General features: G+C 44.5%; 1 protein-coding gene across 1 annotated transcript in view; it reads left to right on the forward strand.

Annotated features, from left to right (window-relative positions):
- LOC142817339 (uncharacterized) overlaps nt 1–18219 on the forward strand; it is a 103886-nt gene that overhangs the window by 75800 nt on the left and 9867 nt on the right. The window contains exon 4 of the mRNA XM_075894374.1: nt 11956–12033. Coding sequence (XP_075750489.1) covers nt 11956–12033 — 78 coding nt within the window. The remainder of the gene's footprint in view (nt 1–11955; nt 12034–18219) is intronic.

The raw sequence follows: 18219 nt of genomic DNA on the forward strand, positions 1-18219 counted from the left end.
CTTCTCGCTTCTTCTGCTTCTCTGCCACGCTCAGTAGCACATACGTTGTTTGAAGGCATTCTAACACACACATTCTTAATTTATAGTTCATTCTGATACTCATAGCTATAGGCGTACAATGGCGCTTCTCCGTCGTTTTACAGTTTACTATAACATAACGCGCGTTTTGTTTACAGCTGAACAGATAACTGAAAACCTTGTGAGAAGCACCTGATTTGAAATCAACTGCACGATGACGCGATAGTTGGAAGAGAAGATCACCACATGTATGCACAGAATGAATTAAGGTGCACTAGTATGGTACTGCACTTTGCATAGAAGTAATGTAAAAAGTACCTCATGTGACTTATGAGACCTTTCAGAACTGTGCATGTATTTATCTGTTCCTCCAGACTGTAATGAGCTGAAGATATTATTCGATGGTTTCGAACATTGAATATTTGTATGTGTTTCCAAGGAGTCCTTGATTTCTGTTCAGTTTTTTGAAATATGCATCAACTTGGATTATGTATATGCATGCACTTAAGCATAATCAGTGCCGCTCTGCCGGAAAACTTGCCAAAACTTCTGTACGGTGCTCTGGTGCAATCCTTTGATCGGTATCTGTCCCATCAAAAATTTTGGGCATGCTTTATTGGATTATAGGGTATTTCGACAATTGACTTGTCAAAGCCACAGTTCTTGGCTGTAATCTCCCAACCAATGTCTGTCTCATCAAGAAGTGTCGGATGGATTTTGTAGATGGTAAAGGACATTTAAACTACCGGCAAAGTGCCGAACCCTTCAACACAGCACTGATCTGCAATCACGATTCAGCTTAGAAGTATTTGTAGTGCTCTCTAACACGTTCAAACAAAGTTATCAAACATTGGATTGATCTAGTTGGTTTGATTCCTAATACCAGTATGTCTGACTTTATGGAGGCACTTGTATTATAATAATGTTCTATTTCTCTGATTTCTTACCAGGGTGCATTCACGGGTAGTGATAATTGTTTACCTTGGCGCACTTATTGTGACATTACTGTTTAAATCCTTTCATTTTGTATATATGTACGCCACTTTTGCAGTAGCCTCACATAGGGCTGCCGTATTTGAAGATAAATAAATATACCACCCGAAAGTGTTCTACGCTGTGCTCGGTTCCAATCTGATCACTAATATCTGTTGCGTTATGATGTTTAGGGTGTGTTTTATCGCATTGGAGAACATTTTGGCTGCCTTCCATGAAGGGTTCAGTTCCAGTAATATGACCGATATCTGTGACTTCATAAAGAGTTAGGCACGGTTTGTCGTTTTAGGAAATACTTTAAATACAGACAACGTCCAGAAGTTTTCCATACAGAATTCAGTTGCAGTTCTATGACCAATATCTGTCTTATCATGAAAGTTTCAAGTACAGTTAGTTGCATTAGAGCATATTTTGACCGAAAAAATGCCCAGAGGCATTCTACGTAGTGCTTGGTTTCATTCTTATGACCAGTATCGGTTGTATCATTAAGAGCCAGATGCGGGTTCTTGCATTAGAGGATATTTTCATTACGCTTATCATTCAAAAGCCCTCCGCACTGGGCACAATTACCGCCTCATGACCTAAATCCGTCACATCCTTAAGAATAGGGTTTGGGTTGTTGCATTGGAGGACATTTCAGCTCCAGACAACGTTCAAAATCCTTCTATTCAGGGTTCAGTTCCAATATTATGACCGATATCTGTGACTTCATGAACAGTTGGTTGTCATTTGTCGTTTTAGAGAATACTTTGACTAAAGACAACGTCTAGAAGTCTTCCATGCAGGATTCACTTCCAATATTATGACCGGTATCTGTGACTTTATAAACAGTTGTGGGTCGTTTGTCGTTTTAGAGAATACTTTAACTAAAGACAATCTCCAGAAGTCTTGAATTAAGGCTTCAGTTCTAATAATATTGCTGTGTGACAGTGCATGGAGCTGAAGAAGACAAAGCAGATAGACTGGCAAGAGCTAATCTGTGTGGCTGGCGCTGCTCGACTAACCGGCTGTAAATACATCAGTGACTACCCGTCTGAGTCAGTCTCCTTCCCGTAGCATATTTGGTGTAGTTGTGTGATCCCCGTCCTCGCCACGGAACTCTGAAGCGGACGCTCCCTCGCGGCTTACAACATGACCACTCAAGACTCGGCTACATTCTCTCCGGTCGCTCCCCCTTCTGCCCGACCTGTCAACCCAGCGCCCGCAACAACTTTCGTGACGCTTCCCGCGCTCAATGACACCGGCGTGTTCTCGGGCAGCGAGGGTTCCGACGTCGACCAGTGGCTACACCTCTATGAAGCGTCAGTGCCACTTACAGGTGAGATCCCACTCCTATGCTCGCAAACGTCATCTTTTATCTCGACGGAACCCCTCGTGTATGGTTTGATAACCACGAGCATGACATAACAAGCTGGGACAGCTTCAAGGCCAAGGTCCGTGAGCTTTTTGGCAACATCTCTGGTCGTCGTGAAGCTGCGAAAAATGAGTTGTCGACTCACGCGCAATCTTCCACTGAGCGCTACACCGGTTATATTCAGGCTGTCCTTTCACTATGCCGCCAAGCTGACGAAAATATGTCTGAACCTGAAAAAGTTGTGCATATCCTAAAGGGTATCGCCGACGATGCGTTCAACTTGTTGGTATTCAACAATGTGTCATCTGTTGATGCGATCATTCAAGAATGCCGCCGGTTCCAACAAGCTAAAAGCAGACGCATTCCCCTTCAGTTCAAGCGCCACCCGAACACCACTGCGACGTCCTCGTATCTCGACACATATCATGCACCAGACACCTGTGACAACCAGACGCGAATCGTCAGCCGGGAGCTTGAATCAGCTGCTCCAGATAAGGTGGGACGAACGTCCCCTGACCCCTCTCCGCCAATTACGTTGCCTCTCATTCAAGCAGTCGTCAGGCAGAAAATCGCCAGCTTGGGAATTCACTCTATCTCCCCACCTCCCCGCACCGACTACCATCCCCGATACACGCCTGCACGTTTCTTCCCGACTGGCTCTCCCTCAACGTTCCATAAGTCATCCGCATGGCGAACACACGATTACAAGCCGATATGCTTCTCGTGTCAAAGAATCAGGCACATTTCTCGCCATTGTGCTGGGGTCCTCCTGCACAACCGTCCTATCGTCCCTTCTGTGCATGTCCTGCCTATCGCCATAAGACCAGCCGCGACCATTTTGCCCAGGAACCTGCTTCTGAACACCGCAACTGCCGCTCTCCATCCGCCCATTGTCGCCAGTGTCGTTCTGCACAGCCCCGCTGACCATCTTCCCCCGCCTTCCCACGAGGTTCCCCGACGGAAAACAGAGCGTTGCAGCCACCGGAGGTGGCGCTGCATCGCTCGGACTGACCGAAAATCCTCTTTTGACGATACCGACAAAACGGAACCTCATAGACGTACAAGTGGACGGCGTACATGTCACTGCTCTTGTCGACACCAGCGCCCAACTTTCCGTGATGACGAGTGATTATCGCCGCAAGCTAGAGAAGGTTCTCACACCTGCGACCACTCAGTTGGTCCGTGTTACGGATGGTAGAATAGCATCTGTCGTTGGATTGTGCTCTGCTCGTGTGAGTATTGCGAATGGACATACAGTTGTTCTCTTCACCGTCCTTGATAAATGCCCCCACGACGTAATCTTAGGCTTCGACTTCCTGTCCACGCATTCTGCCCTCATAGACTGTTCGACCAGTACGCTCCGTCTACACTTGCCCGCAACAGAACCTCTTAGACAACGGCCGAGTCGCCTCTGCACAACGGCACACGCGCACCTCTCTCCACAGACACTGACCTACATAGAGCTCGTCTCAATACCACCAGTTCCCGACGGTGACTATGTTCTGACCCCTATCACCGATGTTCTCATAAGCCGTGGCACTACATTACCGCACACCATTCTGTCCGACGCAGGAAATTCTACGTGCCTCCCAGTTGTCAACTTTAGCTTGACACCTCAAGTTTTGCCACAAGGGATCTCTTTGGCGTTGCTCTGCAGCTTAGAAGGCAATGCGGTAGATGTTTTCGCGATGGCCACTCCTTCTGACCCCCAGGCTCAACATCAATCTGCCACTTGCTCCGACAGCGCTATTACTTCGATGATCGCTTCCAACTTAACGCCGCAGCAGACTGATGAGCTCCACTGGGTTCTGCTGTCCGACGTGGACGTTTTCGACATCAGCGGCCGTCCGTTGGGGAAAGCTACTGGTATGAGCCACCGCATAAACATTAGTAATGAGCATCCTATTCATAGGCGTCTACATCGGGTGTCGGCGGCTGAGCGTCACATCATCCAAAGTGAGGTCGACAAAATGCTCGCCAAAGACATTATTGAGCCATCCTGCAGTCCTTGGGCTTCTCCTGTAGTGCTAGTCCGCAAGAAAGATGGTGCATGGCGTTTCTGTGTGGATTATTGACACCTAAACAAACTTACCAAAAAAGACGTCTACCCTCTGCCACGAATAGATGATGCGCTTGATTGCCTCTATGGGTCCCACTATTTTCCCTCCAAAGACCTTCGTTCCGGCTACTGGCAGATAGAGGTAGATGAAATGGACCGTGAAAAGACGGCATTCATCACCCCCAATGGCCTATATCAGTTCAAGGTCATGCCATTCGGCCTTTGTAACGCTCCAGCCACCTTCGATCGAATGATGGACTCCCTGCTCAGATGATTCAAATGGTCCAGCTGTTAGTGCTACTTGGACGACGTCATCGTCTTTTCACCAACATTTGAAACTCACACAGAGCGCCTCTCAGCCATCCTGGGAATCTTCTGTCGTGCTGGCCTGCCACTCAACTTGTTTAAATGTCACTTTAGACGCCATCAAATCACAGTGCTTGGCTATTTAGTAGACGCCAACGGTGTACAACCAGACCCGGCAAAAATCAGCGCCGTAAAAAACTTTCTTGTACCACAGTCTGTGAAGAATGTACGCAGCTTTATCGGACTATGCTCCTACTTCCGACGCTTCGTGAAAAATTTTGCGCACACAGCGAGGCCGCTCACGCAGTTCCTCAAGAAAGAAGTCCCGTTTTCATGGGGCTCCGAAGAGGCTTCTGCGTTCTCGACTGTCGTCGCTCTTCTCACTAACCCTCCATTTCTGGCACACTACAACCCTGCTGCCCCTACGAAAATCCATACAGATGCAAGTGGGCATGGCATTGGTGCAGTGCTGGCTGAAAAACAACATGGCCATGATTGCGTTATTGCATATGCCAGCCGCCTGCTATCCGCTCCTGAACCTGACTATTCGATAACAGAGCGTGAGTGCTTGGCTCTTGTATGGGCGGTGGCGAAATTTCGACCTTATCTATACGGACGCCCATTTTTGGTAGTTACCGACCACCACGCACTCTGCTGGCTCAACTCTCTGAAAGATCCATCAGGCCGCCTTGGTCGCTGAGCTTTGCGTCTGTAAGAGTTTTCCTATTCGGTGGTCTACAAATCTGGCCACCTACACCGCGATGCCGATTGCCTCTCCCGGTATCCTGTCGATGATCCTGAGGACACTGACGAGCCCACGGAGAACTCTATCTTTTCAGTGTCCGACTTCCTTAACATTGGGGAAGAACAGAAGCGTGATCCAGAGCTGCTTGACATCATCAGCCATATGGAATCCTCCACAAATGATGCTTCCGTGCACTACTTTGTCATTCAAAAGGGCGTGCTATACCATCGCAATTACCGACTAGACAGGCCCTACCTTCTCATTGTTGTGCCTAAGCATTTGCGTCGCTGTGTTCACACCGAACTTCACTACGCTCTCACGGCTGGACATTTTGGAATATCCCGCACGTACGAGAGCGTCCGGCGCCGTTTTTACGGCCAGGCCTTGCTCGTTCGGTACGCCGATACGTTGGCACATGTGACCTATGCCAACGTCGTAAAACACTGTCGCTGCTACCCGCTGGCCATCTTTGACCAATCGACATACACGCGGAACCATTTTACCGTGTTGGGTTAGACCTACTTGGTCCTTTTCCCACATTAACATTGGGAAACAAATGGATTGCCGTTATTACAGACTACGCTACACGCTACGCAATTACGCGAGCTCTACCGACCAGCTGTGCTACCAACGTCGCTGACTTCTTGTTACGGGACGTTATATTGATTCACGGTGCTCCGGGACAGCTTCTCACCGACCATGGCCGTACATTTCTATCCCAAGTCATCGCCGACATCCTGCGTTCTTGTTCCACGCAACACACACTGACAACTGCTTACCACCCTCAAACAAACGGCCTCACGGAACGATTTAACCACACTTTGACAAATATGCTCGCTATGTACGTGTCGCCCGAGCACCGAGACTGGGACCTTGCCTTACCCTACGCAACTTTCGTGTATAATTCATCCCGTCACGACACAGTGGGCTTTTCGCCGTTCTACTTATTGTACGGAAGAGAGCCGACTTTATCACTGGACACAGTCATCTCATCTCACACCTCGTCCACCAGCGAGTATGCCCGCGACGCGATTGCGCGAGCCGATCATGCCGGTCAGCTCGCTCGCGCTCGGCTGATGGCGTCGCAAACCAAACAATGCCGTCGGTACGATGCGGAACATAGAGACGTACATTGCACTCCCGGTACCTTCGTTTTACTCTGGTCCCCTCATCGTCGGCTGGGCCTATCCGAAAAACTTCTGTCTCATTACACGGGGCCATACCGTATATTGCTTCAAGTAACACCTGTCACTTACGAGCTCAGCCCCATCTCTCTATCATCTACTATGCGGCCCAATGATATGGTACACGTCTCGCGGATCAAGCTCTACAATGATGCGTCAAATAACGACCTTTAAAGCACCGGGACGGTGCCTCCGCCGCCGGGGGTCATGCTACGTGCCAGTGCATGGAGCTGAAGAAGACAAAGCAGATAGACTGGCACGAGCTAATCTATGTGGCTGGCGCTGCTCGCCTAACCAGCTGTAAATACATCGGTGACTACCTTTCTGAGTCAGTCTCCTTCCCGTAACAATATGACCGATATCTGTGACTTCAAGAACAGTTGGGTGTCGTCTGTCATTTTAGAGAATACTTTGACTATAGACAACGTTCAGAAGTTTTGGATTAAAGTTTCAGTTCTAATATTATGACCGATATCTGTGACATGAACAGTTGGGTTTCGTTTGTCGTTTTAGAGAATACTTTCTTGCATTAAGGTTTCAGTTCTAATATTAAGAACGATACCTGTGACTTCATAAACAGTTGGGTGTCATTTGTCGTTTTAGTATATACTTTGACTAAAGACAACGTCTAGAAGTCTTCCATACAGGGTTCAGTACCAATATTATGACCGATATATATGACTTCTTGAACAGTAGGGTGTCGTCTGTCGTTTTAGAATATACTTTGACTAAAGACAACGTCTAGAAGTCTTGCATTAAGGTTTCAGCTCTAATATTATGACCGATATATGTGACTTCCCGAACAGTTGAGTGTCGTTTGTCAATTTAGAGAATACTTTGGCTAAAGACAACGTTAGAAGTCTTGCATTAAGGTTTCAGTTCTAATATTATGACCAATATCTGTGACTTCATGAACAGTTGCGTGTTGTCTATCGTTTTAGAGAATACTTTGACTAAAAGCAACGTCCAGAAGTCTTGCATCACAGTTTCAGTTATATAATGACCGATATCTGTCACATCATGAAGTGTCAGGCACAGTTAGTTACATTAGAGCACATTTCCACTATGGAAAATGCCCGAAGGCATTCTACGCAGTATTTGGTTCCTATCTTATGACTAATATATGTTGTATCAATAAGAAACAGGAGTGCTTTGTCGAATTAAAGGATATTTCGAACACACACACATATCAGCCGAACGCCTGCTACTCTGGCCTCAATTGTAGTCTTATGACTGACTTAAATCTGTCAGATCATGAAGTTTCAGGCGTGATTATAGGTTGAATGCTATAAAATCTGATGTGTAAATATACTAAAGGTACCAGCATATTCGAGATATTGTTAATAAATTTTGTAGTGCAGGTATAGAAACCCGGTGGTTTGTAAACCTGATCAGGAGGGCAGCCGCTGCCTCATTCCCTAAAGAGAGGAGGAGGGGGGGAGCTTAATGTCACCTTCATATATTAACATAATTGTGAGGGGCGCTAAGTCAGCCCCTACATGGAGGGGGGCACTGCGACAAACTTTTGCCTCTCCCTCCTCCTTAAGAAGAACTCTGCACACGCCTGTGATAGACGTACAGTATGCTAGACGCGAATGTTCATTCGCGGGAGCGGCACGCGCACCGATATTGATTCCTGGTGAATACCACTATAGTTACTTTGGGCACTATAATGTCAATTACTTCTAAAATAGTCTAAACTGTGGTGGGTAAAGCACTATCAATTTTTAACGTGTTCTCATATCCTTTAAAGCATATAAACCCACTTCAGTTAGGAATGTGCCGTTCTGTGCTGAACTTGGACAGTTCTAAGCCAAAAAGTCAAGCAACATTTCGCATCGGCCTTGGACGCGTGGACGTCAACGCGGTTGACGCACGCCAATGGTTAAACGCCCTTTTCCTCCACAGGCGCAACTAGACGCTTTTGACGCGTAGGCGCGTGCATACGCGTGCCAGTGGTTGGCACCTTACGCTTTGCCTGGGTAACAGACGCGCTCATGTGTATTACCCTGTTGACCATGCAAAAAGATCGTTCTTGGTCGAGTAAAAAGATTGCGTTTCACTCAAGTGGACTTATGAAGGTCAGGTTCCCAGTCATGACTGATTCGTGCCAGGATTTCTGCTTTCTATCGTTGCCTTCACATCCCCTAAAAAATAACGTGAGCATCTCGAGAATATTCTTGCGTCTCTAAAGAAGGTTCGAACGAAGACCTAACCGAAACGTGGGAGGCGAAGCTCGCCCTCGACGACCTCGAAAATCAACAACAACTCGTCGCCAGGGCCAAGAGGGCAGTAGAAGCCAGAGGGTTCCTGGACTAAGGAGCCCTCCCCCCTCAGGGTGACCCCGGGCATTGCTCAGGGCACTGTTTCAAAATAAACGTTTACTTCTCTCTCTCTCTAAAAGAAGGAAAACAATGACGCCGACCAAGTATGCACTGAAATTTAGGATATGGTTTTGTTGCCTTGCGTTGTTCCAATCCTCCGGTAACTTCTTGGCCTTACGTTTTTTTTTCTAAAATAAATCTCAACGCTCTCAAAAGCTCCGTGTTCTTTTCCTTAAATATGCACATTTGATTCATTTCTTCTAAAAAAATTTACGACATGTTGCATGGTGGTGCTAAAATGTAAATGTTGGATGTACTCGTTGAAGTTGAAGTTGAGTTGAAAAACCGAAACCAAAATCGCACGATAACGGTTTACTTGGCGTAGTAACACATGTGCAGAAGCTCCACCCACTAGCTTTGGCTGTGCTACCACAGAAATTGGTCAGCGAGCATATGTCCAAAGTAGCGTCAGGGCTGGTCACTGTGGTTCAGTCTTGTGTTGGGTTTGCGTCCAAGTCGAACGCCGCTGCATTGGAGTGCGCATGCCCAAACTCCGTGTCTTGCTTAGGTGTCTCCATCTCTCTCTCGCTGGTCGCCACTGCATGAAACGCCTACACCGCTGCCTCCGACGCCACAGCCCTCTCGGCTTCCTCTTCATGCAAAGGGACTGGGGAAGGCTAATGAGCGCATCTTATGGCCAAGACTTTTCACCAATACTTTATTCATCAATACTGACGGCTGCATCAAAGGAGTACATATGTAATATTTGTAAAATTGGGAAGGCTTCACTGCAACCACTATTGACGTTTCACGAAGATTGGCGTCTGTTTGAAAAGTAGTTTCAACACTTGGTCTAGCTTTGTGGTAAAATGCTTCATTGCCACGCAGAATGCTTGGGTTTAATTCCAGCTGTGATCTCGACATTTATTTATTGCATTCGTCGGGTCGATGCTACCGATGGCGGGTATTTTTTAACACTCATGCGTCAAAATTGCCCCTCTGTGTTCTCGTCGTTCCTGGGTACATACTAAATGTCAATCACCTGCGGCACATACCCGCCTACCAGCTGCACATAGCCACCCGTGGGTATTTGTCACTGTCTGACGGGGAGTGTTTGACGACGTACGCCATGGGATTGTGACATTATTCTTGTCTTGACCTGTGCGTCATAATTACCAAATCATCTTATCATGCCATTCTAATTTTGGTTCATGCCAAGTTAAGGGTGTGACCGCGAGAGCAAACAAACATAAGCGGGCGGACAGACAGACAGACAGACAGACAGACAGACAGACAGACAGACAGACAGATAGATAGATAGATAGATAGATAGATAGATAGATAGATAGATAGATGGATAGATAGATTGATTGATTGATTGATTGATTGATTGATTGATTGATTGATTGATTGATTGATTGATTGATTGATTGATACGCTCAATGTCGTTGGAGTTCGCTAAGAAAGGCCTCACAGTATGGGAAAAAAATTTGTGTTAACGCATTGACCAATAAGGGCACCAAGGCCTGTGGCTTGCCGGCCCACCGCGGTGGTCCTGTGGTTATGGCACTCGATTCAATCAATCAATCAATCAATCAAGCAATCAATCATTTTATTTCCTTTAGATAAGGTGGAGTACAGCACTAAAAGCTCAAGAGCTTGACGAGGTCCTGACCCCGTTCACAAGTTGACAAAGCAGCAGGAATGGCAGTCAATCATGCAGAACAAATATGAAATAAACATATAGGTATAACATCACAAAAAAACAATACAAAAAGTTTGTCAAAGCAGTGCTAAGATAAAAAGAGAGAAGTTCAAATGTATGGTCATGAAGTGGCATGAACATGAAAAGCAATAATAAAAAAGAAAGAATGGGCATATTTTCTGAGAGATGTATCATTGAGGGTAATGTATCAGTTGGACAAAGTGTTTAATCGGACAGTTTTGTTTAGAGGAAGGATCAAAATCTTCACGGTTTAAAAAGTTTAACAAAGAAGGTAGGCTGTAGGACAACGATTCTTTGTCATAAAAAGTTCTTAGGGTGGGTACAGTCCAAACTTCTTTGTGCCTGGTGAGTCGAACACTTGTGTTTACGCTAAGTTTAGCAAGATTTATTGTGGTATTAGTACCATGTTTGACAAACTCTTTATAGCATAACATCAGCCTGTAATTGTACAAAAAAAACTGGAAGAATATCATATTTTATAAAAAAGTTTTGTAGAGGACAGATAGTGTTCAGCCGCAATATGTCGTACGGCCCTTTTCTGTAGTAAGTGCAACTTGCGCAAATTCGTCACACCGGTTGTGCACCACACTAAGGTACAGTACTGTAACAAAGATAATACCAGTGCATTGTATATCATAATTTTCACCTTAGGGGGAAGAAGAGATCGCATACGTGCAAGAACACCAATGACCGATGACATCTTAGAGTATAGAATATCAACTTGTACATTCTACGTAAGGTGTCGTGAAAAATATACACAAAGAATACTAACAGAATCAACCATGTCTAACTGCTGAGAGCCCAGAAATAAGCTCATCTTATTTATCAAGGTTTTTCTTTTAGGCGTGTATAAAATGACTTGTGTTTTTGAAGGACTTAACTTAAGAGCCGCAGGACCCCATCCCGGCAGTGCCGGCTGCATTTTAGATAGGGGCGAAATTATAAGGCCTGTGTAGTTATATTGAGGTGCACGTTAAATAACTCCAGGTGTCTAAATTCCCCGAGCCCTCCAGTACGACGTCTTTTATTATATTTTGGTTTTGGTAGTTAAAAAACCCGGTATTGTGGAATCCTATAGTTTCCTGGTAGAGGGAGACCACTCAGAAGACGATGCAGAAATCCTAACTAGATAAAAAGGTTTATTTTCCTCCTTATTCTCTCTCTAAGTCTGTGTGAGTGTGTGTATGCTCAACCTTTGCTTTATGTTTGCTTTTCTGATTTTCGTATCCCTGATTATGGCTTTTAGAAGGACATAATTTGAAGAAGTATTTCATGCACTACTACTTTAATGAAAGCTGCGCTTTGTTTTGGTACAGAGAAAACGGTAAGTCATATCAAGAGGAGCTTTTTTTTTACATTTGGGCATGTTTACTTTTGCTTGCACTACACGTAACATGAAAGCGGACTTGAAAAATAGCATGAATTTCTGACACTGGAGATGACGAACAGCAAAACAATAAATAATACCAGCCTAAAAATTATCGGCTTGTTGTTCTGCCTGTTTGTTTTAACTTCAATCAGTACAATTTTCTTTATATGTATTGAAGTATTTTAGGCTGCTTGTGAACGCCATCTAGTTTTCAGTATTTCATCTAAGCTAAACTTAACATACCCTACAACTTTGCAGTAGCCATAAAATAATTTTTTCTAAGAAAGTAATAATAGTAAAAACAACACTTTCATAAGGTTGTGTTGGTTATTCTCGACAGGGTTTCTTAAACGCGCAAACGAAGAGATCGACAAGGACAGATACAGCAGGAGTGACTTTTAAAGAAAGCTTCGTACTTTACAATAGCAATGTTTCGCAAAGTACTTGCACATCGTCACTATGCTACTGCTATCGTTTGCAGGCTCCTTAGGAAGATCCAGTAAAGGTACTTCGTTGTTCGCTAGCGCCCTTCTTCTCACGTGAAAAAAAAAACGTTCGCATAGGTGTATGAACTGTGACATTGGTAGTATTCCACAGGAAAACAGCTTATATAGTGCGGTGTTCAAATTGTAGATGATTATAGCGCAAGAATAAAACGACCACAAAGGGACAAGAGAAGACGTCGTCGTTCTGTTCTCGCGCTATAACAATCGTCATGTCACACCAACTAGCCCTAACCACCACGCTTCTACGTTCAAATTGTGCAGAGATACACCACAAATGAGACAAAGCAGTAGGCAGCATAGTAAGTACTACAAGGTGTTTTGTCGAGAAGACCAACTAGCAGCTTCATTTTGCGAACACTTGGCCAGGAACCATCAGAAATACCCAATGGCACTTCTGATCGAACTTGTGAATAGAATGCTACGGATAACTTCAATGATCTGATCACCCTCACACTTTCTGCCTGGTTTTTGTTGTAGTGTTGAGAAACTTAAGCATACGAAAGAAAATGCGTGGTTGCAACAATACAGTGTTGCAAAATTCAAGGTAAATTTTAGATGCGGAGCATCTTATACTCGCGCCTTGTAGTGCGCCGTCCGCGCCGTCCGCGCCGTCCGCACCGCTTCTCGAACATTCGACAGCTGACGCGCGCGCATGCGCCGACGCGCCGTCGCCCACTCTTCCACCATCTGTGCATCCCTTCCTCCTCTACACACCGCGCGCGCTTCACTCCTCCACCATCTGTGCACCCTTCCTCCTCTACACACCGCGTTCGACATCTACAATTCTCCTGATTCTCCAGTGGACGCGCATGTGGCGTCGCGCTTCGAGAACATTCAACAGCTGACAGTGCATGCGCCGTCGAGCTGTATATATACTCAAGGTCGGCGCTCGCTCGCTCAGTTGCCGCTCGTCGGTTGGTTTGTAAGGCGCGTCGACGTCCAAGGTCGCGGTGAAATGAATTCCAACGAATCCACAAACACAATGATCGACGTCCCTTCGACCAGCGCCGCCCTTTCGCATACGTGTGTACGTGTTCACTCATTTAACACCCCCTCCTACAACCACGTTAACCAATTTAGCCATCGACCCAAGTAAGTCGCAATTTAACACCCCATTTCACAACCACGTTAACCAATTTAGCCATCGACCCAAGTAAGTCGCACTTTAACACCCCGTTAACCAATTATATGCTCCGCATCCTCCTCAGTGTTCCCCCGAGGGAAGCTGCGGGCAATTTTTTTCTTTGTTTTTTGCAGCTGCTCTTCTATTCACATTTCTTTCAAATTCTCTGAATTGTAGGGAATCGAACGAGATGATATAATTCTGGTTTATTTCTCTGTATTTCTCTTTTTGTAATTGTTCCCTGTTTTTAGATAAAAAAATACGCTGCAACAAAAAGAACAATGAGAAAGAGGCTTACTTTTGTTGCATCGCTTCCAGATTGTGATAGGCCTACTACGCTGTTTCTTTTTCTTTCAGCATGCCATATGTACAAACGCAAAACACCGCTGTTCGGAAGGATCTCGCGCATCCTCAATAATTAATTTTTTTTATCCTCGTCACCATGCATACTTATTTGCATGCTTTAAAATTTTGAATTGGAAGCGTTTATTATATATATATATATATATATATATATATATATATATATATATATATATATATATATATATATATATATATATCGTCAGAATCATATTACATGACAAATTGCACATCACCCCTAGACAAGCCCACGTTCTACCCTTTGGCTCTACATTATTTTGTCAGCATCTCCCTTCAGCCACGCTGTGTATTTCGTCCGAAATGCTGCGTCACAAAAACTAGCCTTCATGAATGCGTGTTTCCCATTTCGGGCAAATAACTCGCCATACCCCTAATTTTCGGTCAGCGGTGGCACCCTCTTTTCAACCTAAGCATGCCATATAGGCTTGCTTGTGGCTTCACCAATGCCGTTATGTGGAGAGAAAAAAAGAAAAAAATGAAGAAGAGGCACGAAGATCAAACAAGACTACAGCATGCCATTTGCTACCCTGCACTAAGGGGAGAAAGAAAGGGAAATAAAATGGAAAGAAAAACAAAGAAAAAAGTAGAGGCACAAAAAAACAAATAAACAATGAACGCAAATGGGTTTGCTATAGCCTATAACTACAGGGCCCCGCCGTGGTGGTCTAGTTGCTAACGTACTCGGCTGCTGACCCGCAGGTTACTTGATCGAGTCCAAGCTGCGGTGGCTGCATTTTCAATAGAGGCGGAAATGCTGTAGGCCCATGTGCTCAGATTCAGGTGCACGTTAATTAACTCCAGGTGGTCGAAACTTCCGGAGCCCTCCACTACCGCGTCGCTCATATACATATGATGGTTTTGAGACGTTAAACCCCACACATCAATCAAATATATTTACTAGGCCACACAATATAAATGAAGGTTCTACATCCCCAGGATGTAAGCGATGAACTTGGGTCTAAACCATCGGCATTAAATCATAGTGAACAGTGTCCCTACTGATCTCCAATACTGTTCGAGGGCTAACTCTGCCCTTCAATGCCCTTATTTTTCGTGTCTATTCATCGCTGATATATTTAGGATTGCGCTGCTAATTATCCCAGAGAGGTAAATTTACGCAAAGGAAGTCGAGCGTCTTTTGTGACGACTGGTTTCAGTAGAGTTGAGCAAGAATGGCAGTGACGGCCATGATGCATTTGTATTGCTTAAAGAGGACAATTATGAGGCTAACAGTTCAGCACTCTACAGGGCCGGATTTTTGCCGTTCAAATATTACGGAACCTCTGCTTGACAAAGACGAAACTTTATAGGTTATGTGCAGGGTGACGATTGCTAGCTTCTCCACTCAATAAAATTATATACCACGTACAACTGGTGTGATACGTACAGTAAAATGATCTTGAGAAGCTTTAAAGAATAGATAAACAAAAAAGAAAGCGAAGACAACACAAAGAAAAAGTAGGGAGGTTAACAAAATCTGCGGATTGCTATGTTCTATACTTTGAAAGAGAAATGCGGGTAACGAAAAGAGATAGAACAAGACGGCACTATATAAAATTAATAGTACAATTAGATTACAACGTGTCAGTGTTGCCTGTGAGCATAAATATATTATCGTTTTTTTTTCTCAATGAAACTGTCGCAACGTCCTCAGAAGGGCTCTCGTTTGATACTGCGGTAACCGGGTCGGTCAGTACTACAAGCAGATTGGTTTCAGTCAGAGGGTGGTTATCTATAGATGACGCTAAGTGCCTGAGGGGGCTACTGTTCTGGAGTTAAAGCGGGTGCACTCACCGTGAAGGTGTGCTATTTTTTAGCCGCACACGCAGAGCTCTCAGAATTCATCAGCCGTTGCAATAATAAAAGAATAAGCATTCAAGCAGCCTCCTTCAAACCATAAGCGGAGCAGCAGGGTACAGTCACGTCGTCATGGGTTGGACAGAACATGTACAACTGCACCAAAAACCGTATGAAGCATGTGCTCACCTGCAAATGCAAATTTCGGCTCCTTAAGTGCGCGTTGCTTCTAACATAGCACGTAGACAAGCTCGTAGCCTGCACTGACAAGGTATTCGCGCTAAGGCCATATCTCCCTACCCCAACTATGTTAGCACTAACACATCTATTTATTCCCGCTACACATAGTTCACGTCACTCTCTAGATTTTAATATAAGTTTTAACCTGCGTGCGCGGAACTTAAGGCTCTTATGCAGCCGTCCGTCATTGCCTAGTTCTCATTATTTGCATGCCCCCGGAAATCACATTCCACTGTAGTGCTTTCATCACTTTCCATGGCGATATTTCACAAACCTTGCGTCTTTAAAGCCATTCATTTTGCATGAATGAATGGCTTCATGAATTCATTTTGCATGAATGTACCTTTAAGGTATACCGCCAAACCTTGGCATATCAAAGCTAGAGTTACAGGTATACCCGATAAAACAAACATAAATTTATTCTTTCAATTTCAATCAACGTTTTTGCTATATAACAAAGTGATTTTGACACACGTTATTGATGTAACAAGGTTTCCTACTATTCCAAACATATACTCTGCGCCTCTAGGAATAGCTAAGTTAGCGAGCATTTGAAGAGAGTCGACAAAGACTGAGTTCACCAGTATAAGAACCTTCGAGGTGTTTGAAAAGCAGAAATACCATCCTGCGCACTCTCATCATTGAGATCACGCGTGCACGAAACACTACTCTGCTACCTGTCGTCCTGTTGTGGTAACACGACAAGTTTTCATAAAAATTGTTCGGGGTAAAAGTAGGAATTATTGGAAAGCATGTTCTTTTTGATTGAGAAAAGCATATATGTAAAAAGGGTTTCATTTGAAGTCACGCTTTTTTGTTTACTACTAGCTAGCTACCTAAAAAGCTAACAAGGAAAACTACTAAGCAGCATTTCCAGATGGCTGTGATAAAATACTGTCGCTGTGTATGACCTACAAAGCTAAGGTGCTTGTTTACTACACAAACGTCATACGCAGATTCAATTTGGGCTTCTGAGTAAATTAATGTAAAAAAAAAGTGCGTGTCGCGTCTTTTGTTGTGGCTTTGTTGAACAAGCTCTATTTTTTCTGATTCAAGTATTCTATGCTTCACTCTATAAAATCTAACATAATCAAATGTTTCGCTGCTAGTACGACTTCATTGTATTTGTATCTGGGGCCGAGTATAGAACAAATTTACAAAACATGACAGCTTGCCTCTATATTTTTACAGTGGAGCTGCAATTCATATCATGATGATGTCAAGTGTCTGTCATCATATGGTCCCTGCCTTTCTAGTACCCGTAGTGTTATTCCTCAACCGGCACACACTCTCATTGTTTTCCTCATCACCCTCTGTTTCGCTTCCGGAACATAAGAGAGCACCCAGTGCGCTGTTTCCCGCTGCACTGGTTTACCTGCCATGGTAAGCGATCATTCGGAGTGGCGACAGAACAAGCACGAAGGAAGAGAAAGAAAAGAAGAAAATCATATAAAAAAGAGACGGAAATAGAGAAAAAGCAGTGCAAGAAAAAGAAAAAAGTAGAAAGCCAAAAAAGAGAAATACAAGAGCACGAGATAGAACAACAAAGACGCGGCAAAGAGAAAAAAACAAGAGATAGTGTCACGCTGTTCGCGTGAGGCCCCGCCGATTCAACATCGACGTGTGGCAGACTCGCAGAATTTCACTTTACGCTTCGGCCTGCTACGCCTGAAAGGTCTCGAAGTGGCACATCTCAAATTTATTTGCAGGACAGTCGACTCGTCGGGGTTGCACGTGTGGTGAGGTATGAGCCTGACCGACGTACTCATAGGGCAGACACGGCCATCGGATTTAAACGCAGGCAAATATTTGATCAAAACAAGGGCAACGACAAAGATATTACGAAAATAAACTTAAGAGAAAACAACAAAAATTCACGCGATGAAAAAGAACAGCTAAAAAAACTAACAATTCTCCAAAAGAACACTAGAACAGGTACATAGAAAACGCAAATACGCGGAATGTGAATAAAGTTGCAACATGGTAAAACAAGAGGAGATACCAATAAAACTAACGAGAAAAATCTCAGGCTCATGCTTCTTAATTTCTGCATGCGTCGCAGCGCACACAACTACAATTATTGAAAGACGG

The sequence above is a fragment of the Rhipicephalus microplus genome, chromosome 5 (assembly GCF_043290135.1).
Source record: "Rhipicephalus microplus isolate Deutch F79 chromosome 5, USDA_Rmic, whole genome shotgun sequence".
NCBI lineage: Eukaryota > Metazoa > Arthropoda > Arachnida > Ixodida > Ixodidae > Rhipicephalus > Rhipicephalus microplus.